We start from the raw sequence: 23,239 nt of genomic DNA, 5'->3' as shown, positions 1-23,239 counted from the left end.
TAGTGATTTTTCAGCTCCGGGGTTTCGGTCCGCTGGGTCCCACGCGAACCCGCAACGTGGCGAATCCTTGCCATTCGCCTTTGCCCCGCAAAGGGAGATTTCTTCCTTTCTTTTTCTTTTCGGTGGGTACCGTACCATCCCGAAAATCTAATTTATTAATTTAATTCGAATTTAATTGACTCATCGCTCAAAAAAAAACTCTCTCACCATAATTTTTTTGATTTATAATAATAAAATTCAAAATTATAAAATTATAAAAAATAAGTATTATATCTATGTTAAGAATCCTAGATCTTGATAATGACGAAAAAATATTAGATCTATAATATAATTACATCCACTAAGCTATCAATTGAAAATTTTGAGTTGGACAGGAACTCAATCTATGCATTCAATGAATTTTTTCTGTTAAGAATCTACACCTCCTAATACTCAATATCATTGAATCCTAATTAGTCAAAATTTGAAGCTAAGAGCTTATTGAGGAGTAAATCTCACAATCGTAAATTTTCTTCCTCCTGCATAAATTCGAATCTCTCTCCTTACTTAGAAGGAAGGAAAGGAGCGTCCAACCAAAAAAATGAATTAAAATTGAAATTTTCTTGCTTGTATGTATGTAAGGGGGGGGGGAATAAGTGGGGAGATTTTTTAGGACTGTGACGAGAGAAGTTTGACTTTGGGGACACGTGTCGGGAGGGAGTGGTGGGGTCAGAAGCAGTCGTGTTGGAATTGAAGAAAAGCTGGGACCTCGTACCAAGTGTCGATGCCGATACTTTTGCGTCTTGCGAGAGATTTTCTAGCCTCCATGCCCCCCCCCCCCCGGTCTTCTGCCCAGCTTACGCATACATAGATTCTTTTTTTCTTTTTTCTTTCTTAGATTAAGATTAGAGGAGATCTCTCGATTTCCATTGATTCTCGGACCATATGCAGCTTCATAGATCGAGTTGGCGCAACAACCAATCGAATTGATTTAGTTGATGCGACGGCCATAAGATAGAAAGTTACGACTTAAGAAGAAGGTGCCATCCATTCGCATAATTCTAAACAGGTCACTTCTCGCTGACCAATTCGTCGCTACGTCACCAACGTGTCTGTCAAGAGCATGGATATCGAGCAAACATTCTTCCGTATTAGATTGAAAAAAAAAAAAGAAGAGAAAAGTAGAAGGTGCAGGACACAGTTATGGAGGGATCACGTAAACAACGTGCTAACTGGCTGGCCTGTGTTCAATGGTTTGTTGTGAGATTACTGAGGAGTTGGGTTTTGTACGAGAATTGGGTCGAAAAAGTGAATCGCAAGCAATCAAAGCGCTGCGCCTACGTGTCGACAGGTTGAGTCATATGTTTTCATCTTTCTCGTGACTCATCAAATCAATTCCCAAAATTCGTTGATTATAACGAAAAGGACGTGTAGTGTAGTGGAGTACGTGATCACTTATTGATTTAGAGATCACAAATTCGATATTTAGTGAGATTATTTAAATTTTTTTATTAATTATTTATAATTTTTCTTTTATTGCGCTAAGTATTGAGCCTTTTTTATAGTTGAAAAAAAGTCATTGATTATATGTAGAAAGCATACATCCGTGCTATGTACGGTCGATATGATTTTTTCTTGTCTTTTAAAATCTTAAAAATATCATTATTTTTCTTATTTTTTAATATGTATGTCGATTTTTTGGAGCAATTAAAAAGTATTTTAATTAATTAAAAAAAGTAATTAATGAAACACAATTCCAAAAAAAAATCTGTGGGCAACTTGATAGAACAAAGAAGGCTGATAAGAGAAGAAGGAGAAAGAGAAAATTGTGGGAGAAATTGAAAAGCGGGTGGTTAAAAAAATAAATTGACTAATTTATCCCTAATTTCCTTCTAATCCAATGACTCCTAAATTTCAACCTATTTTTTCATAGGCAATATGTGAAAGAGGAAGTTACACCGATTGATTTCTTCTCCCGTGAATAACGTAGATATACTTAAACATAAATCTGTGTTATGCACGATAATTAAATTGAAGTATTTAAATTGTGAATTAAAATGACAAAAATATGTAATTAGGAGCAGAAAATTCGAAATCGACTCACCAAGTTCGAGAAATGTTAGGTTATTCTATTTATTAACTAAGGTAATTTGAGACATATCTTAAAAAGAATTAAAAAATAAAAGAAAATTTGGTGAGTGAATGAACGGAAGAAGATAGAGAAATTCATCGGAGGAGAGAGTGGACGAATGGGGTAGAGAAAATAGGGCTAATTGGGTGGTTATTAAAGTAAAATTATAATTTTAACCTTAATTAAATAGTTGTTACTAATTATGATTACTTTAGTAAGGGTATTTTATGAATGTGAAAATTAGACCAAAACATTCTTTCTCACTTTTGTAGTATTGTATTATAGATTATAAATATAGATAGATATATTTCACCGAGAATAAACTCATAACACAATTCATCTTTGTGATAAATGTAGCACAACTCTTCAAATAAAGATATACAAGTTTGAGTCATTGCGAAACCGTATGACATGCATTCTTTTTGACAAATGCATGGCTAGGGGGTCAACTTACTTATTGCGGAAGCTTCTAAAGTGTTCGCATGGCCGGACCAAATGCAAGTACCTCAAAATTGGAAAAAAAAATAAAATAAAAAAATATAGGTTAAGTTGTCAAAATCGAAGTGTAGAATCATAAATTTCCATAAAAGTTAATATAACGCATAAAAAGTAAATTTTTTTTATACATATCTAATATCTATATCAACAATAATAATTACAAAGTTCAAATTAAGGCTCAATATGCATTCCTTCAACAGCCTAAGCAAAATAAATATTATTTTTTAAAATACTGCAAAAAGGAAGTTTATAGGAAATTAAAAATTAAATTCTTATGTTTTTAAGTTATGTGCTCTGTAATATTAAGTTGACTATCAAATTCAATCAACTACAATTAGATTGGATTAAAAGATGACAATATAATTCAATTTTTAAATCGGTAAAATCGAGTTTCTACTATTTTTACAGAGACCCACACCCATATGATTGGGGGAAGTTGAGTCTTCATCCAATACTAATTGTGCACTTTCTCCAATCATTGCTATCTTCATCTCCTCTCTCACTTTTATTTATTTATTTATTTATTTATAAAAGGCTAGGTCAAGTTTTTGACCCGCTGTGACTGCTCCAACTAAAGAAACCTAACTGCCATGAAATATTTATTTCGTCATAACTCGCTGAGACTTTAGTCAAACTTAGTCACCGCAGCCCCATCAACATACAAGTGGATTAAGTTCAAGGCTCATTGGATCAAACATTATAAGCTGGTCACCGCCATCCCATAATACACTTCCATAGTGTGCGAACTCTACGTTCTCAGTGAAACTCGAACTCGTGATGTTCAAATGGAGCGCTTGAAGGTTAATCACTAAATCACGGTGCTGGTAGTGTTATCTTCATCTCTTTGGACAATGTACAAAAGGGCTATATTCTCGATGGGCCGACTGCAGAGTCATCGTCCACATCTATATGTGCTCAAATTAGTTTCTACAATATAATTCAATTCCGGCTTCGGTGGATTCGATCCAATTGACTATCAACTTCGGTCCAGTGGGCTTCCTTTTTCCATTTTGTTTTTCTTTTATTTTCTATTTTCATGGGATTTTAAAAAATAGTGAAATCGGTTGCCCAATTTCAGGAACGTAACTCCAAAATCAACTAATGACGAAGATAAAAGGGAGATTTACTCCATTCCATGTACAAATAAATAAAGCAAGGGAATGAATAGGACGGGCCCAATGCAATACTATCAAACAATTTCCGGTCACACAGCATCCATCGTCCCCATTGGCCGCTCTAGAGAGTTCCGGCAGATGGGGCATGATCCGTTGAGCTCTAGCCACTGGTCGATGCACTCGGCATGGAAGCCGTGATTGCACTCAGGGATGGTCTTGATGGTCTCCTTAGGCTGGTACTCCGAAAGGCAGATGGCACAAGTGGCGTCATCGGGCTTGGGGAGCCTCCTGCTCTCTCCCAGAACTACCTTGGGATACGACTCGATGGTGGCCCCATCAAGGCCCGAGACAGCATTCGCCTGCGAGGTGATTGTAGAGGAGGCCAGCTCCGCGACCTGGTGGTCCGGTCGTATCGTAAAGGACTTGACCCGGCCACATACACAGCAGATTAGTCCCATGATGAGCATGAGCCCGGGGACCCCGACTCCAAAGGTGATCGCATATCGAGCAGCCCGAGGTATTCCTGTGATTATAAAAGGAACCTAATGAGACTAGTTCATATTTTTCGGATTAAGGTGTTAAATTATTCAATAGAATATATATTTTGCACTTTTTTTCCCCTTCCTTTTTCTCCTTTCCTTCCCTTTCACTTCTTCTTCTTCTTCTTCGTGTACTTTTCAATGTAGAGGAAAAGTGTCTCAAATGTTATAATTTAATCTTCATATCTTTGATTTGCAATCGAATAATTAATTACTAAAGAGATCCATTAGTTAACCAAATTCATTACCTACTCATCTCATGTTTCACCAAACTCTTTTAATTACTGCATTCTTCCTCCTCGACTCCTCTAATTATAATTTTCATAACTATATAAAATACAAATTATACATCACAACACGACATGTTTAATTTTGTCCCTCCTCATACGGTGCCCCAATATGATGAACTTTTCAACATATTGCCCTATCGAGGAGAGCGATCGACTATAATTAGCTAGTCTATAATTCATGCAGATCTACCCCCGTAATATTTAGTAATTTTTAAAGTAAATAATGAAATACTATCATTATCTTTGGACCCTCATTGATCTGTGTTTTGGAACTTTACGTGTGGAGTCGACGTTGATCTTATGAGTTGCCAATGGCCCAGTGGCTATATATCACAATCAAGGTCAAACCTTGAATTGTTGACCACACATGCCCATAATCTGAGAATTTAATTGCCCTAAAGTCAAAGATTAGATAAGTTTCATTAGAATTTAACAATTAATTATTCAAATTTATTCAAGCAAAAAATAATTGTTATTTAATTATATCCAAGTGGCACCGCAAAAGCCTTTTTACATATTGCTCACACCCGTAATTATTGTCTTGATTAATAACAATATCGACTCTAATCATTGACGTATATAATCATCATATTCCTAAAGTCTTAACGACCATATTTAATATTTAACACGTATAAATGTGGAAAAACTATATAGATATGAAGGAATGCTAGATAATCTACGAAATATTGCCATTGACCAAATTATTTGAACAATGTTACAATCTTTTCCGTAATAAGTAGACCAGAATGCGTTGAATTTGTCCAACTTGGTCAAGAATTTGTCATTAATTTTTAAACAATTAATGAATAATCATGAAAGCTTAATCAGCACATATTTAGAATATTTTTATAAGGTTGCATTGACTCCTTTGTATTTTCTCTTCTTTATTATCTAAAAATAAATTCTTGGATATACTCTTAACTGTTACATATTAGATATGCTCTTGACTATGTCAGATGCATCACCCCTTTTTATATATCTGTATTTATATATTTATGCATTAGCTGACCGTTAATAACGTTTTTTTTTTTTTTTGGGTTACATATCATTAAAAAGGTCTCTACCCAATTGCCCATAACAACACATACATTTATCGATTTAAACTTTTGTCGTTAGAATGGACGCTATATCATATGATCCAGCATGGGACAAGGAAGGAAGAAAAGAAGGGATATATGAGAAGTTTACCCACGAAAATCGAGTCTAAAACTCGGGTTTATTTGAGGGAGATTGCATTATATTGATCCTCCTTTTATCAATTCTTTCGTTCTCACACATGGAAGCAGCACATCATCAACTTCTTTGCTGACATATTATGTAATTTTGGAAATCTTAATCATTTCTCGGGCAAATTATGAAATTAATTCCAACCCTATCTCCACAATTGAATCACATAATTAATTGAACTGACTCGTTCGAATTAACATTACAATGATAAATCATGTTAGATCACGGAAGGAGCTGAGAGTTTTATACCATGCTGTGGGACGTTTCTGCATTCGACTTCAGTACTGGAATTCACCTTGAGCCCGCACTTTCCTCCTCGAGACTCGCAGCGACCACACCGGGGCGTTGCCCATGTGAGTCGGAGGTCGTCGCTCAGGTCTGAAGATAGAACCTGCTCAAAGAATGGCCACTGGACTGGCACTGGGACCACTGCCATGAGCTCACACGAGCCGGTCAGATCCTCGACAACCTTGTAAGATGAGGTGGCGAAGACTGTGTAATTCGGGCTGCTGAGGCAGGCGACAGGGTTCAGCCCATACTTGATATAGTTCGAGGAGGAGCATCTGAAGAACGAAAACTCCTGATAATAAACCGCGGTGAAGGAAGATCCGGAGAGGTTAAGGGAGAGGATACGACGGGGCAAGCAGTTGTCAGGATCGTTGATCCAGATCTCCTGCTCACCGTAGTCGATGCCCTGGATGCTGAAGTAGCCTGAGTTGGGTAGGCGAAAGAGGGTTTGGTTCGTGACATTGCATGACACCTCAAAGCCCGCGTATCCGCATGGGGCAAGTTGTTGGGTCGGGATCCGGAAGGGGAAACGAATGACGGGCTCGTTGCGGTAGCAAACTGAGCCCCTGCAGATGCTTTGGGATTCTCCAGTTGATGGTGGACAAAATAGGGTTAGGAAGATGAAGAAGAGGAGGAAGAAGGAAGTGGTGGACAATGAGAGAGTTTTCATTTTTTTCCCCAAAAGATAGAGTGGAATTAGTAAATCAAAGCGCTTGAGGAAGTTGATTTTGACATGGGCCTAGGAATTTATATACATGCATATATATATATATATATTATATACATATAGACATAAATATATGATGTAAGAGTCATATTGATACGTAAGTAAGGATTTGTATTTTGTAGACCACTAAGTTAAAATAGAAAAGAAAAAAACCTACCAAGTGTAGTGTAATTGGTAACGCGGTTTTTATTAGTGCATGAACTGAAAATTTTTAAAAATACTTCGTAGTAAGGACAAGGCGAACGCTTGAATAGGCCAAAACATTTTGAATTAATCGTTGAGGACATCACGTGATGTTGATGAAAAAGAAAAGTAGGAAAAAAAAAAAAGAAAAGAAGCAGGGGAAGCCATCAATTTAAGGGGGGGTGGGGGGGAGGTTTGGGGTCCACATGAGGTCATGATTGATCGTGGAAAATCGTATGGACCTATTGAGCTTTGAATCTTTGATGAGGAAGTCCAGCGTGTTGTTTGATCGTATATAATAAGCTCAGCATGTCAACGCTATGGACAGTGTCATAATCATTAAGCCACTATTGATTAATTACTAAAGTGTCCAACACGCCGAGGTTCGATTCACATGATCTAAATTTGAACATGGCTCAGACCGTAAAAGTGGCACTGAGCGCGAGTGTGTGGTAACAGGTCGGATACCACTATCTTGAGAGGAAACCGGCCGAACAAGAAGGCTAGCTAGGAATAATTTGGGCGTACTTGGCTGACTTAATCGCCATAATAGTATTCTAGTAAAATTAAGACCATGTTCTTTTATTTCTAATTATGTCCATGTGGTTTGCATTCCCCATTATTAATCATCAGATGTATATACAATCGAAACCATCATTATAAATCAAAGTAGTGGCCATTTTAGTAACGTTTGACATTATCATACATACATGTATATATATATATATATGTATACACACACAGAACACACGCATTTATATGTGTGTGTATATATATATACATATAGTACCCCACACACCACTAATTGTAATTTACCAAATAGGGTCTTATTGGGACTAAAATGATTTCATCCCCACTAGTTTGCTATTATGCAAATCAATCTTAATTATAGACAATAATGCCCGCACGACTTTTTTTATTTCCTTTTCTCTTTTTTCCCATTAATCGGTAGACTTGGATTGCGTATGATTCTATGCAGTAGCACTTTATCTCCGTTTAGAATCAAGATGAGTTTTCATTTGTTAAGACTTCTATAAATCGGAGAAAAGGGAGGGAATATGGAGCCGCGTCCGAAATATGAGCCGACGAGCAATATGACCGGACCAAAATACATTGTCCTTGGTATATTCGTGTATTGGATGTTCTGTTGTTTGACCCCAAGAACAGTGCGGGCAGTCAAATATATATAGCTGGGGAATAATTCTTCATTTCCTTGTTCAAAAAGGATAATTTTATTTCAGTTGCATTATGGAAAATACATAAAATAATAAATAAATAAAAGTAGCCAATTGCATCGGGTCGTGTTGGATATATATATATTTTTTGGCCCCTTTGAGTCCAAAATCTGAAATCAGAAGTGTCCCCATATGAGGCAGACTCTGCAATGGCGGCTTTATCATATTCATGTTTCGTCTTGAAGTAGCTGAATAATCAGAGAATCTTCTTGCTTGGTCAGATTGATTGTTCCTAACACTAAACAACAATTGCCCAAATTTGTGGAAATGTCTGCCTTGGTATTTTACGGCAATAGATACGATTGATAAATATGGCAGATTTTAATAAATGGAACAAGTTACTCGGACACACAGCATATCATGAATGGACAAAGATAGTACTGTACAAAACTTTCTTGGTTGAGATGTGAAAAATTGAATTCGAAACATCGGTTGACATGTGAAAAATTGAATCCAAAACCTCATTGTTCCAGTCCAGACAAGGACGCGTGTGGAGAATTGAACAAGAGCGTCCTCAATATGGTGGACCATGCAGATCGAGAGTGTAAAGTAAGTACTAAGATAGCGTCGTGTCAGCCATTTTCATTTGTCAATGCAGAACACAACCATAAGGTTGCATTCAGGCGTCGGGTTAAGCTTCAGTATGGCGAAATCTGATAATTAACATGCGCGACTTTCCTTTCATCCCGACATAAGTGCTCATCATCTTGGTTGTTCGAGCGAAATTGCATCGATGAGAGCTGGATCGGGAGCAAGCAAGGATTCGAAATCAATCCCAAAATGATATTTGATACCACAACAAATCACTACTCGCTATTCGTCAAGTTATCGATCCTAAAAAAGATTGGCTCTTCTAATTCTTTATTGAAAAAATTGCATCATATATCATAACATTTACGTATTATCTTAGTTTTATTCCAACGTCGATTTTTTTTAGAAATTCTAACGTTAATGGTTTGATTTTAAATCTATCCCACCATAAAAGTTTCGTCTATTTTTTTACGAAAATATTGATGTGACGCGTTAATTGTTTAATGAGCTTGACATGGAGAGTGTGTGAGTCTCAATATAAGAGACAAAAATTACACCGTGCATTCCAATATTTTTATTATTTCTTAATTTTATTTTAACAGTTTTATTCTAACATTTTGATGCTTATCAAGCATTAATTTTTCAATTTTATCTCAATTTTTACTGTTTTATCAATATTATCCCTATTATGATAAATTTAAGGAATTATAAAAAAGATTGGGATAAAATTGAGAAAAATAAAAATGTTGAGATTAAATTAAGAAAATATTAAAAGGCGAAGATAGGTAGTATTATTTTTTTTTATATTGTGACCCACAATATAGGCTAAGATAGGTAGTCAAGTGATTGACGCGTTACGTCAGCATTTTCGTAAAAAAAAGATTTAAAGTTTACGGCGAGATACATTTTACATTAAAGATATATACATTTTACATTAAAGATATATAAAAAATCGACTTGACATAAACTAAAATAACAAATAACATGTAAAAATTGAAATACATCACTGTTATTTTTCCTTCTTTATTTTACAAAGGGAAAATACACCGAAACATCGAATCATAGATTCTCTCTAATTGCTTGAGGTGATTAATGGCATAATCCGAAATCTCAGAGCTGAGGGAAGTGCGACCGTACCGATCAGAAGTCGGAGCAGCGGCCCCTCCGCTCCCAGTCGCCGTACCTGGTCGGTTCGGGCCCCCTCGGCCCGCCGATCTCGCCGGTCTCCCTGTTCACGCACTCCTCCTCCCCGGCGGCGCCTTCCTCGATTGCTTCTTCTGCATCCTCCCGCTTGGTCTTACTCTCTTTGACCGCATCCTCTTCCCGTCCCTTGCTGGCGCTGCCGCTCTCCTCCTGATTCGATGAGCCGAAGAGGCGGAACACCGCCGGGCGGGCGGATCCGCCGGTGGGGAGGACCAGCCTCGTGGAGAATAGGCGGCTCAGATTCGACGCCATCGTTCTCTCGTCGTATGGTAAGGGTGGTTCCGTCTAGTGTTAGGGTAGAAGAAGCAGGGGAGGCGAGTGGGAGGCTGACGTGTTATCATGAGGTCTCGACACGTGGACTGGGGGAGAGCTCGCACCGTGGCACGTTCATGGGCCTCGGATGGGCTTGCTGCGGCCTGAGACCCGAACCCGTTTAATCGGATCCGCAGGGATTCTCTCACCGAGACCGAGCCGGAGAACAGAACCTTCTTCTTCCTCCTCTGTGACGAAAAAAATCCAACCAAAAATATCAGAACTTGCAGAGCTAAAGCAGGAGGAGGAGGAGAAGATGGGGGGAGGAGGTGAGCTCATGAGGAGGATTCCACGCATCAGATTCCCACAGAGGCATCCCAACACCTCAGCTTCAGGTCCTCTTTATCTCCTCTTATCTCTCTCTGCTTGAACAGCTTCTGTGGTTTCTTAGGTAGCATGTTCATAGTGGTCATGTGGGCAGATCAGTATCTCGAAGAGAATCGTCCCAAACTTGTAAAGATAGAATCTTTGTCCCCTTCAAGGATCATATGAGCTTTCACCAATACAAAGTCAAAACGTGTTCTTTGATGTGTTGCGGAAAGATTATGAGCAGTTTTTGACATGTTTGGCGAGTATAAACTGTTTGGTTTGTGATCCTTGCCGCCAATTCTGCGGATCCTTGGTGGAATCGTAAAATCAGAACTTGACAAAAGCATAATTCGGCTCGGAGTTGTAATTTTCTGCTTCCCTACAGTGTCTGCCGGAGCACAGTTGGAGGCCGCATCGGCATCTGGGAGCCTGGGGAACGTCTCGATGCCGAGGTCGGATGTGCCTGCTTCTCCGAGTGACATGGCCGTGGGAGGGAAAGCTACGCTGCAGCCCAAACGCACGCCTGTCTCGGACCAGGAGATTGAAGCCGTTATGGTTAGTGCTGATGACCCCATTGACGGGTTTAGGCCTTTTCGCACGTGAATTAGAAATATATGCTCAGAGCTTATTGATGCTGATATCACTGGGATGAATTTGTTAGTCTCCGACTCCTTAAAAACAAGTTCGCAAGCCGTGTCTGAGATCCACGCAGAATGTTGCATTTGCAGTGGCTGGAGAAAGTTAACAACGTTACTGAATATAAGTCTAGAAAACATGCTTAAGGATGAATATGGAGAAGCCCAATTGATATTTTATGATATATTTATTTTTGTGAACTTGGAGATGCAAAGGATTGGTATTCTCGAGTAGATTCAATGATCTCTCTGCTGTCTCTTCTATTGAGTGCGCAAGGTTTCTTTGCTTCGATGCTGATGTCCGTGTTCGATGTTCTTGTGTCACTGCAGCTGGGCGGCAGCTTCTGATATTCGAGAGGGCCAAGAAGCTACCACCCAGGATGGATAAGGAGATTGGAAGATTGATAGCTTTTTGCAATCTTTCTCTGTAAGAGTATGCCCTCTCAGGCAGTGTTCACAATGGAACAATGTTGTGGCACTTTGAAATAATCCCGATTGAGTCTCGATGCCCCGTGTGTTAAAAGGTGGTCAAGCTGTGAAATACATCGTGTTTAAAGCTCGAGAATCACTTTGCCAGATGCATTTCAAGCTTGAGAAACAATACAACTGTAATTCATTGAAAGAGCGAGCGACTTGAATTCAATATGATATGATGATCGATACATTACTAGAGAGGAGCACTGATGACCATAACAATGAAAATCTTCCTTATATTAATTTCCAGTCGGGCTGGAAAAAAAAACTGTACATTATTCACTTGTAACAAATGACCAGCCTATCTGGTACCGAACACAAACAAAAGGAAAGATTTAATTGAACATAACTCATTAAAAAAAAAAAAAAAAACGCCATAAGCATCCCAGAAAGTCCTTTCTCCTGCTATTGTCTCCCCCATGTGACTAGTTGATGAATCGAATTGATGTCCCTCTACACGTCCACAAGAATCTCCCACTCGGCTTTTGCAGAGCTATACATACTCCCTCCAACGTGCTTCGCACCCCTTACAGCACGTCCCGAGACAAAAAAGAATGCGGATCACCTCAACTTACTACTGTGAATTTGTTGCTCTTTGTCGAGTCTTGTTGCATCTTGTTCAGGTTATCCTCTCCTGTCTTGAGCTGCTGCTCTTCGTCTTGGGTGAGGTACTTGTCCACCTGTGCAGCAGCTTGCCTACCCTCTGAGATGGCCCAAACCACCAGAGACTGACCCCTTCTGCAGTCACCAGCCGCGAAGACCCCATCCACATTGGTCGCAAATCGACCATACTCGGCCTTGAAGTTCGATCTTCCATCTCGCTCCATTCCCAACTTCTCCGCTATTGTCTGGAAGGAAGGAAAAAGTAGCATTAAATCACACATGTGTACATTGAGAGAGGAGATGCTCAGGAAATTCGTAAATTAATACGGATTAGCTTGGAAGTGTTACCGCTTCAGGTCCTAAGAACCCCATTGCAAGCAAGACTAGATCGGCTTCAATTATTTCTTCAGAGCCTTCGATCTCCTTGAACTGGAACTTTCCGCTGGCATCCTTCTCCCAGCAAACACGAACAACCTCGAGCCCCTTAACGGCCCCGTTCTCATCCCCGATGAACCGCTTAGTCAACACCTCATATGTTCTCGGGTCCTTGCCAAACTTGTTGGCAGCCTCTTGGTGCCCATAGTCCACACGGAAGATACGAGGCCACTGCAACAGAAAGCAACAAAAGACGAATATCATAAGAAAATATTGCAGTACGATGAATCCATTCAACTCTTTTTGCCAATATTTCCTATGTTTTTAAGACGTTTTTCCAGTAAATTTTCGTCTGTCATACCTGCGGCCAGGGGTTCCCAGGAGCCCTGGTCATTGGAGGCTGAGGAAGAAGCTCCAAGTTTACGACCCTACTGCACCCGTGCCTGATAGAAGTTCCAATACAATCTGTGCCAGTGTCACCTCCTCCAATGACAACAACTTTCTTTCCCTTGGCAGAGATGTATTTACCATCTTCTAGGTTGCTGTCGAGCAAGCTCTTGGTATTCGCATGAAGGAATTCCATGGCGAAATGAACACCTGACAATTCCCGTCCTGGTACTGGGAGGTCCCTGCAAGCAAGGAAAGACCAATTGAAGAACTTATGAAATTCTAAGTTTCTGACTGGAAAAAGCAAAAATTCATGTAAAAATCAAGCCCTCGGTGGTTCTTGGTTTGAAATTGTTGGCATCTGGTCTGATAACTGTAATGTCAACGGAACACACCTAGGTTTTGTAGCCCCAACTGCCAAGACAATGGCATCATTGTCCTCTCTGAGCTGATCAAGAGAGTAGGAAGGATCATTCCCAACATTGGCATTCACCACAAAGTCAACACCTTCCTCAGCCATTAAGTTAACACGACGCTGAACCACATCGACTTTGTCAGCTTTCATGTTGGGAACACCGTACATCATGAGGCCCCCAATTCTGTCAGACCGCTCGTACACCGTCACATGGTGACCCATTCTGTTGAGCTGATCAGCAGCTGCCAAACCCGATGGCCCGCTTCCAACTATTGCCACTCTTTTCCTGAATTATGAACAGAAATAGCTTAAAGGACTTGAGACAACTTCATATCTTACGGAAAAATGTCTTCTTCATAAGTGCATCAGTAAAATAGAAAAATGGGAGAAGAAGCTTACCCTGTCCTCTTAAGAGGAGGTCGTGGCTTCATCCAGCCTTCCTCGAAGGCCTTGTCAATAATGGCGCACTCTATGCTTTTTATTGACACAGGATTCTCAATAATGCCAAGGACACAGGAACCTTCACAAGGTGCAGGGCAGACCCGCCCAGTAAATTCTGGGAAGTTGTTTGTCTCAAGTAGCCGGTCTAATGCTTCTTGCCACCTGTTTTGGTAGACCAACTCGTTGAACTCAGGAATTTTGTTCCCAAGAGGGCATCCCGAGTTTTCCTGCATAATTCATACAGAAAATTATTCCTGAATCTCTATCGATGTCTTGTTACAGGAACTCCATATGCAGAAAAGAGAGAAGAAAGAAAGAAGCAGATATGAGGGACGACTGACCTGATGGCAAAATGGAGTTCCACAATCCATGCACCGAGCAGATTGGGTGTTCAGAAGGGGCCCAGGCTTTGTCTCCTCCATAACTTCCTTCCAGTCGTTGACCCGAATGTTAGGGTCCCTGTACTGAACGCTCTTCCTCTCGTACTTCATAAAACCGCCATGTTTCTTAGCACTAGTAACTTCAGTAGGCCTCTCAACAGACCGCTCAGATGATGCAGCTGCTTCAACCTTCTGCAGGATATAATGAGTTAAAATATTTCAGAATGCTCCACCGGAAAATTTCCAGAAAATGGATCAATTCTTTTATTGGTAAATTTTACTCCTCTTTTTTTGGCCATCGGTAAATTTTCCTATTTAAAAAGAAATTTGCAGTAAACTTTACTAATTTATGATCGCTATCCATTTCCTTCTCTTTATGTGGTTTGATTTTTGGTTCCAATATCTTATCCCTGGGGCACTTTTACCTGACTGGTTTTGTTAATTTCTTTAGCTGCCATCTTCTTGAGCTCCTCGAATGCATCTTTCTCCATCAATTCTGCCTCATCTGGCTGCTCATCTTCTGGAATTTCATTTTCTGCAGACTTTTCGGCAAGTTCTTGGGCCTTCATGTTTGCAAGTACACGCTTGTAGTCTCTTGGGAATACCTTAATGAATTTTGGCAAAAGGAGATCAAAGTTAGCAAGCACTTCTTTTGCTAGCTTGCTCCCCGTGTGCCTTTGATGTTGCTGAATCAACATTCTCAGAGTCATAATATCCTCTTCCTCTTCAACCTTATCAAGATCTACAAGCTCCAGATTGCACCGAGAATGGAACTTCCCATCCACATCAAGAACGTATGCAAAGCCACCACTCATTCCCGCAGCAAAGTTACGTCCCGTCTTCCCGAGCACCACCACAGTGCCACCTGTCATATATTCACATCCATGATCTCCAACGCCTTCCACCACTGCCTTTACCCCTGAGTTTCGGACACAGAATCTCTCGGCAGCCATCCCATTGAAGTAAGCCTCCCCACTAGTAGCCCCATATAGAGCCACATTTCCGATCACAATATTCTCTTTTGGGTCAAACTTGCTGACCTTTGGAGGGTAAACTACAATCCTGCCACCGGAAAGCCCTTTCCCAACATAGTCATTGCTATCACCTTCAAGCTCAAGGGTGATTCCCGGACAAAGGAAAGCCCCGAGACTCTGCCCAGCACTTCCCCAGAACTTCGCGTGGATTGTATCAGAAGGAAGCCCAGCCATTCCGTAACGCCTCGTAACTTCGTGACTCAGCATTGTTCCGACTGCTCTGTTCACATTGCAAATAGGCATTTCAATGTATACAGGGACGCTTTTCTCGAGAGCAGGTCCTGAGAGTGAAATGAGCTCATTGTCCAAAGCCATATCCAGCCCATGATCCTGCTTCTGGACACAATGCTGTGCAGCGTCGGGCCTAATATCGGCAGCAGGTCTAAGGAGGAGGGACAGGTCAATGTTCTCAAGCTTCTCGTTGTTCTTGGTTACTTCCTTGTCGACCTCAAGCATGTCCGATCGGCCAACCATCTCATTCATCGTTCTAAACCCAAGCTGAGACATGATTTCTCGCACCTCTTCTGCGAGCATGAAGAAGAAGTTGATGACATGCTCAGGCTCACCAGCGAACTTCTCACGGAGGACGGGATCCTGTGTTGCAATCCCCACAGGGCAGGTGTTCTTGTGGCACTTCCTCATCATGATGCATCCAAGAGTGATGAGTGGGGCAGTGCTAAATCCGAATTCCTCAGCCCCAAGAAGGGCTGCGATGGCCACATCCCGGCCCGTCTTCAGCTGCCCATCGGTTTGAAGGACAGCCCGACCACGAAGGTCATTGGCAACCAGGGTTTGGTGGGTCTCAGCCAATCCAAGTTCCCACGGAAGCCCTGCGTTTTTAATACCAGTCCAACGAGAGGCTCCTGTTCCACCATCATGACCTGAGATCAGGACATGATCAGCATGGCCCTTCACAACTCCACTTGCTATTACTCCAACTCCGGCCTCAGACACTAATTTGACACTAATGCGGGCTGAAGGATTGGCATTCTGCACATACGACCATACAAAATCAGAAATCAAGCATTTTGCTTCAAAATCATTGACATCTTAGTTTAATGGAGGTAAATCAAAGTAGTTTACCTTGAGATCGTGAATTAACTGGGCCAGATCTTCAATGGAGTAGATATCGTGATGAGGAGGTGGACTTATAAGCCCCACACCTGCAGTGGAGTTTCTAGTGACAGCAATGTCTCCAATAACCTTGTGGCCTGGAAGTTCACCTCCTTCACCAGGTTTAGCACCCTGTATAGATGATCAAAGTAAATCAGCAAGTATTCGGTTTGTTTAGCCTCACCAAACGGCAAATGTAGGTCCCAGTACCATGGCATCATCTGCCATAAACATAACTAAATAAAGAAGCAGAACCTCTGTTCTTTCCAAGAGGAACAAGGGGGTAAGATGGGAAGGAAGAATTCAGAATTGGGAAAACAGTGCATTGGAACCCAAAATCCAAATAAGAGATGCAAACATTTATTTACCTGGGCCATTTTAATCTGTAGCTCGTCGGCATTGGTGAGATAATAACTCGAGACGCCGAATCTTCCACTTGCAACCTGCTTGATTGCGCTCCTCTTTGGGTTCCTTGAACCATCAGGAAGAGGCTCCATTCGAGAAGGTTGCTCGCCTCCCTCACCTTCAACATAAATAGAAGAGAATTCATCAGTTTATGGCCAGCTCCAACAGAAAGGGAACTGCATAAGGAGAAGATTCATCTACCTGTGTTGGATTTCCCTCCAAGCTTATTCATAGCAATAGCCAAAGTTGTGTGGGCCTCGAGAGATATTGACCCATAGCTCATAGCTCCAGTGCAGAATCGTTTCACAATCTCACCAGCAGGTTCAACTTCCTCCAAAGGAACCTTCACCTTTGCCTCCTTAAATTTCAAAATCCCGCGAAGGTTGCAGCTCTTGTTCAGCTCTTGAATTCGCCTCGAGTACTCCTTATATGCTGCCACACTGTTGCCCCTCGCAGCTTCCTGAAGCTTCGCAATCGCAAGAGGATCATTCAGGTGAATCTCTCCATTCTTCCTCCAGTGATAATCCCCAGGGTTTGGAAGGGCAACAGCTTCAGCACTCCCAGGAGGGAAGATCCGCCTGGGAAAGGCCATTTCATGCAGGTGAAGGGCATCTCCAGCAAGCATCTCAAAGGTAGCTCCCTCAACCCTGCTTGGAGTTCCAGCAAAACACTTCTCAATAACTTCAGATGAAAGACCCAGAGCTTCAAATATCTGAGCGCCTTTATAGGAGGCCAAGGTTGAGATTCCCATCTTTGCTAGAACCTTCATCATCCCATAGTTGCTTGCTTTAAAGTACTTCTTTACGAGCTCATCCTTAGAGTGGAATTCACCGTTTGATTTTGGTGGGATCTTCCCATCAACCTGCAATCTCCAAACTGCCTCAATTGCCAAGTACGGGCAAATGGCATCGGCACCAAACCCAACGAGCGTACAGAAATGATGGACTTCTCGTGGCTCGGCAGATTCTATAATGACTGCAGCCTGAGTTCGCTCGAGCTTTTTCACTAAGTGGTGGTGGACAGCACCGACTGCTAAGAGGGAGCTCACAGCAACTCGTTCGGGTGAAAATGCTGCAAAAGATATTTTGATTTATTATAGCAAACATTATATAAGCAGGTTAAGTACATTGGAAACCGACTTTATTATGTAACAGAAAGACTGATCATTCTCTATACCTCTATCAGAAAGGACAAGAGTCGTATAGCCATCCTTAATGGCATTGTGTGCTTCAGCACAAATCCTGTCCAAGGTTTCCTCCAGTCCCTTCCTACCACGGCTCTTAGGGTAAGTTATGTCGATAACTTTGCTCCGCCATCCTCTGTAATTCATCTTCTTAACAGCTTCTATTTCGTCGATGGACAGAAGGGGGCCTTTTAGTGAGAGGCGGTGGCACTGTTCCTCGGTGGTTTCAGTCAAATCACCTTCAGGGCCAATCATGCACTCCATGGAAGTCACGATCTTCTCCCGGATAGGATCAATGGGAGGGTTAGTAACTTGAGCAAACATTTGCTTGAAGTACTCGAAGGGGAGCTTTTCTCTGTTTGACATGACAGCTAAGGGTGTGTCATTTCCCATTGAACCAAGAGCCTCGGTCCCATCCTTCGCCATGGGAAGCAACAACATCTCCAATGCTTCAATGGTGTAACTGCAGAAGAAAGTAGAGGAATCTAAGAAACAGAAGAGGGCAAAAGTAACATATACAGGAAAGAAAGAAATTCACACATACCCGAAGGCTTTCAGTGGCGCCAATAAACCATTAATGCCCATGTTCTCCATGTTGTCATCGTCACTTGACGCCTGATAAAATAATTAAACATGATAAGCAGAGGCCATACTAAAAATAAAGAGTTAATAATTATAAGACAGGAGAAATTTCTGTGAGAACTAATTTTTTCTTTCCCACTGCAGTGTGCCTCGAATTGGATATTGAATTAAGTATCTAACTTTTGTACTAAATTTAACCCAAAAAAAAAAGGTTGGTGAAAAAATTCAGAATAGAAAAAGGGAAGCTATGTTTGATACATGTGTGTGTCAATGAAAGCATGATGCTTGTTTTTGTTGTCTGAAAATATCAGGTAAAAAAGGAACTTCACGTACTTTCCATGCAAGCAAACAGAAAAGTGGACATTGTTTCTGCAAAAGCAAATAGAGCCCAAGGATGCTTACTTGTACCGCCCCAGCTATGGAAGGAGCAACCCTTTCAGACACAGGAACGGAGTCAATTATGTCCTTGAGTTCAATCTTCTGCCTCTTAAGCCACTCTCCGTAGGGCCTCGCCTGTGAATACTGCTGTTTTAGGGCTTCATCGTCCACGACAATATGCTTCTCGAAATCAACCAATAGCATCATGCCAGGATTGAGCCTTCCCTTCCGAGCCACATCCTCGGGAGAGATGTCAACAACACCGACTTCACTTGCCATGATAACTCTTCCACTGTGGGTTATGTAGAACCGACCAGGACGAAGCCCATTTCGATCCAATGTAGCACCGAGGTAGCGACCATCCGTAACTGTGAAAGATTTTATACCATGATAAAACAACGAAATGAAAATCTGCCAAAAATGGTATAATCGCTAAGACCCTTTTTGAATCAGAGAGATGGGAAAAATTTTCAAGTTGACATTTCTCATTTATTTTCTTAAGATAAAAGAGGTTGAGGGAAGACTTTTTCACATGCACTTTGGCAGACCTCTCTTGATTCAGCAGTTCCTCTCAAATTGTAATTTTTAGTACATTTTTCATTTTGATGTCTTTGAAGGAGGGAAAAATGGAAGGATTATTACATGATATTAGAGCGGGACCATCCCAGGGCTCCATGAGAGCGGAGAAGTACTCGTACAGGTCTTTTCGCTTGGGATCCATGTTCTTGTCATTTTGCCAAGCCTCAGGAATCATCATCATGACTGCTTCAGGAAGGCTTCTACCAGCTCGAACCAGGAGTTCAAGGACACCATCAAAAGCTCCTGGAAGGTACAAAGTGAACAGAAAATTATGAACAAAAACGAACAACAATGGAACCACCGAAATGTTGTGTGCATCTAGAATAAGAACGAGCAAATCAAACATATCATGTGAGATTCACCTGAATCAGAACTGCTGGCATCGACAATAGGTAGAAGCTTCTTCAATTCATTCTTTGACAAACCAAGCTCCTGACATTTCAGGAGACCTTCACGAGCTTTCATCCTAGAGGCAGCAGACCAAAAGGCAACACAGAGTATTGTACAACAGTTAGCAGGGTACTTACGTATTAATCTCCCCTGAGAACTAGTTTCAGAAGTTACCAGTTAACGTTGCCCCTGAGAGTATTAATCTCCCCATTGTGGCCCAAGACACGCATGGGTTGTGCACGATCCCAGCTGGGAAATGTATTTGTAGAGAATCGAGAGTGAACCTGGAAAGAAAATATTTGCTGTTATTGATATTTCCAGATCCATTTAGAAATGCTTCGAATGGGAATTTAGGATTCGGTTTTTGTACGTGGAAGCTCCATGAATCTTCAGAAATGGAATTTGTATACGGAGAAGTTGTTTCTATTTGGAAAGGGAACCTAAGCCATTTAGTTGGACTCTCTTGTCACTAAAACTCATCTCATCCTCTTCAGTAATGAGGTTTTTCTTACCGACTCACACAATGCAGCCAATCAAAAGGGAGTGGATGAACTTAAGGGATCATTCAAACCTCAAGGCCTCAGAAGTCATTCCTCAACCTTGCGCCTTGTCAGGTTTCTGGTTCCCTTGCTGTTTGTTGAAGTATTATTATGAGTTAGTGGAGAGAAGACAAGTGAATGGATAAATTATTTACCAGGGCCATGTAGCTCGTAAACCTTTCATTCCCAAGATCTGCATAATAGTACTCCTTCAACTGATCCGGCTTCAGCTGACCCTTGTACACAACAGTTCTGCAAAGACGGGACAGAGCATCAGATATATTTGGCCAAAAAGAGAAGTCAAAGCAAAAACATTAACATTTATGTAGGATAAGCAAGAAGCAGAAACCTCGAGGAAAGAGAACATATGTAGAAGTCCCGAACACCGCCATGCTGGAGGTTCAATGCCGCTCGAATAGCAACCATTGAGAGCCTCCTGAGCATGTACATCTGCAAAAAAAGATAGATTCAAGCATTGCAGATGTCAGAGACACAAGTGAATAAGTCCAATCATCGCCAATTTTTTTCTAGAAAATCCAAGGGGGCTACAGGTTGTTCTGCTGAAATGGTTTTAATCATAAAGACAGCGAAAGAGAGTTTTTGGGAATAATGAAGAGACAAATGGTCTCAATTAGCAGAGTAGGAGTTCTGCATATTAAGGCAACGCTACTACAAATGTGACAATGTCCGCCCTGGTTTTTCAATGAATATGGAAATTTTCAATTGAATGGCTGGATGAGCACCTGTCTTTCCAAGTCAACTTTGGACCTGGGACTCGGGGTGAGAAACACTTGTTCGATGACAGGTTCTGTCTGCAAAGCAGACTTACCCAGACCTGTGTTGTCGGTAGGAACAGATCTCCATCCAAGGACTGTGTGCCCAAGTGACTTCGCAACCTGATGATCAAAGCAAGACAGGTTAAAGATTATGAAAAACATTGCGAGCGACACAAAGCATTGTTATAGGTCCGAGGCTACCTTTGAGAAAACTTGTTTGCTCTCGAGCCTCCGACTCTCCGACGTGGGCAGAAAGAACATGCCGACTGCATACTGCCTTGGTGGGGGTAGCTCAAACCCGTTCTCACTGGCCACCTGAGATAGGAAAATACATAACCCATTAGTGTGAACTTTGTATCTAAGACCCCAAACTGGTATAGCCGCAAAAGGGTAGTCTGCTTCAATCAAAATATTCATCGAAATTGCATCGGAACCACGTTTTATACATAGATTTTGCATATTGGACTAAGGAATACAGTTCCCAGAAAAGATTTCGTTTCGAGTAAGGAATTGGAATTCATTCTCAAATTAACATTGGGAACAAAGGAGAAGAAAACATAAACAAGACAAAAAAAAAAATCCATACTTCCTGGTAAAACTCATGAGGCAGGGCAACAAGGATGCCGGCTCCATCACCGGTGTTAGCCTCGCACCCGCAGGCGCCTCTGTGCGTCATCCGAACAAGCATTTCCAAAGCATCCGTCACCTGAAAAGCAAATCTTTATTAGCAAAATTCCGAGAAATCGTGTGAAAACATCCTGCACGCGCATGGCACAAGCAAAAGCTCACCGTCTTGCGGCTGCTTTCGCTTGACAGCTCCGCGACGAACCCGACCCCACATGAGTCCTTATCGAACTTGGGGTCGTAGAGCCCAAGCGGCTTCTCCGGCACTCCGGAAAGGGTGTTTTGAACGACGAGGAGCTTCGGTGACCGCCCGGGACCCTCCGATTGCCACAAGTGGAGCCTCTCAGCACCCCTGAGTTTCGACCCAAAGAACCGCTTGTCCACGAGGCGCGAAGCAGGCCTCTTCGAGACAGAGCATTTCCCTCCCCTCTTCCTCCGAAGGTTCACATTCAGCTGAGGGGTAACATAAGGCTTGTTGAGCGAAGAAGGCAGAGCAGAGCTCTGGGCCTTGGGTTGAAGGACGGAGTTCGAAGAAGCAGACGACATTAGATTAGACCCGGCAAAAAGAGCTGATGCAAGGCGGCTTAAGGGTCGACAGAGATTGGCAGACCTCGAGCTTGGCTTTCACCAACAACCAGATCCAGTAGCTGAAGGAAACTGGGTATGTGTATCAGGTGAAAATCTAACAGATCTGTGACCCCAACAAACTTTATCCAAAAGGAAGCAGAGAAGATTCAGAAGCGGATTGTGTTTTTCGGATTGGGAAGTGCCCTTTTAAGCAATAATCATTGATATCATCAGCAGATTTTCTGGCAAAAAAAAAATCCGAAATTGAAATTATACGGGGGGGTAAGGGAGACTTTGTTGACGCGCGGATTCCCCGAGAGCCTGAGAGATTCTCGAGGAAGTTACAGCTAAACTTATCAAACCAAAGAGCGACCCAATGCCCAGACAGAGAGAGCAAGAAACAAAGCTGCAGAAGCGGATCTCAGGCGATGGAGGGCAGAGGGAGGGAGGGAGGGAGGGAGGCAGGGGAGGGAGATAGGGCTTCTTCCGACTCGGAGCAGGGCAAGCAATGCATTATATAGAAGGGGAGAGGAGAAGGAGAGCAGGGGAGGAGAGAGAAAGTTCAAATGATAGAGAGAGAGAGAGAGAGAGAATTCAGATGAGAGAGAAAGTAGGAGGAGAGATAGGTGGGGGCGGAGTGTGGGGCCCACAGCTTGGGGGCGGGGAGGGATGGTTTGCCGGAATTAGTCCAGTCCCACCTCACCATTTTTAGTGAGGGTGACAGCTCACGGTGGGGCCAGGCTGGACGGCCTGCCACGTGTGCTGGCAGGCTATGCAGCACGCTACTGCCGA

The 23,239-nt window shown here is 41.9% G+C and overlaps 4 protein-coding genes across 6 annotated transcripts; 1 reads left to right on the top strand and 3 right to left on the bottom strand.

The window, feature by feature from the left end:
* Positions 1 to 3,691: 3,691 nt before the first annotated feature.
* On the bottom strand, positions 3,692 to 6,811 carry LOC116203864 (putative RING-H2 finger protein ATL21B). Its single transcript, XM_031535822.1, has 2 exons — positions 6,029 to 6,811; positions 3,692 to 4,246 (listed from the first exon to the last, which is right to left on the bottom strand). Exons 1-2 carry the CDS (start codon positions 6,735 to 6,737, stop codon positions 3,813 to 3,815), a joined length of 1,143 nt encoding a protein of 380 aa, XP_031391682.1. The 5' UTR covers positions 6,738 to 6,811; the 3' UTR covers positions 3,692 to 3,812.
* Positions 6,812 to 9,686: 2,875 nt separating this feature from the next.
* Positions 9,687 to 10,294, bottom strand: LOC116203866 (succinate dehydrogenase assembly factor 4, mitochondrial). Its single transcript, XM_031535824.1, has one exon. It carries the CDS (start codon positions 10,196 to 10,198, stop codon positions 9,884 to 9,886), a length of 315 nt encoding a protein of 104 aa, XP_031391684.1. The 5' UTR covers positions 10,199 to 10,294; the 3' UTR covers positions 9,687 to 9,883.
* Positions 10,295 to 10,311: 17 nt separating this feature from the next.
* LOC116203865 lies at positions 10,312 to 11,770 on the top strand. The gene is made up of 3 exons (XM_031535823.1): positions 10,312 to 10,593; positions 10,953 to 11,122; positions 11,533 to 11,770. The coding sequence occupies exons 1-3, from the start codon at positions 10,347 to 10,349 to the stop codon at positions 11,548 to 11,550; spliced, it is 435 nt and encodes a 144-aa protein (XP_031391683.1). The 5' UTR covers positions 10,312 to 10,346; the 3' UTR covers positions 11,551 to 11,770.
* A 122-nt stretch (positions 11,771 to 11,892) lies between these two features.
* On the bottom strand, positions 11,893 to 22,921 carry LOC116203863 (glutamate synthase 1 [NADH], chloroplastic). Of its 3 annotated transcripts, XM_031535819.1 has the most exons (22): positions 22,046 to 22,921; positions 21,843 to 21,962; positions 21,458 to 21,571; positions 21,224 to 21,376; positions 20,830 to 20,930; positions 20,636 to 20,732; positions 20,116 to 20,225; positions 19,914 to 20,017; positions 19,615 to 19,794; positions 18,997 to 19,340; positions 18,557 to 18,627; positions 18,006 to 18,475; positions 17,031 to 17,900; positions 16,793 to 16,947; positions 16,395 to 16,556; positions 14,703 to 16,301; positions 14,239 to 14,469; positions 13,856 to 14,124; positions 13,437 to 13,742; positions 13,016 to 13,283; positions 12,628 to 12,885; positions 11,893 to 12,524 (listed from the first exon to the last, which is right to left on the bottom strand). In XM_031535819.1, the coding sequence occupies exons 1-22, from the start codon at positions 22,424 to 22,426 to the stop codon at positions 12,243 to 12,245; spliced, it is 6,645 nt and encodes a 2,214-aa protein (XP_031391679.1). In that variant the 5' UTR covers positions 22,427 to 22,921; the 3' UTR covers positions 11,893 to 12,242. The 3 variants fall into 3 exon arrangements, with proteins under 3 accessions (XP_031391679.1, XP_031391680.1, XP_031391681.1); XM_031535820.1 differs by lacking the exons at positions 20,830 to 20,930; positions 21,224 to 21,376; positions 21,458 to 21,571; positions 21,843 to 21,962; positions 22,046 to 22,921 and adding an exon at positions 20,513 to 20,571 and having other exon boundaries at positions 20,658 to 20,732; XM_031535821.1 differs by lacking the exons at positions 20,636 to 20,732; positions 20,830 to 20,930; positions 21,224 to 21,376; ... (1 more) ...; positions 21,843 to 21,962; positions 22,046 to 22,921 and adding an exon at positions 20,454 to 20,547.
* Positions 22,922 to 23,239: the final 318 nt, after the last annotated feature.

Source organism: Punica granatum, chromosome 4 (assembly GCF_007655135.1).
Source record: "Punica granatum isolate Tunisia-2019 chromosome 4, ASM765513v2, whole genome shotgun sequence".
In the NCBI taxonomy this organism is placed as follows: domain Eukaryota; kingdom Viridiplantae; phylum Streptophyta; class Magnoliopsida; order Myrtales; family Lythraceae; genus Punica; species Punica granatum.
The sequence above is the reverse complement of the archived record's forward strand: the minus strand, read 5'-3'. Positions and strand labels throughout refer to the sequence as shown.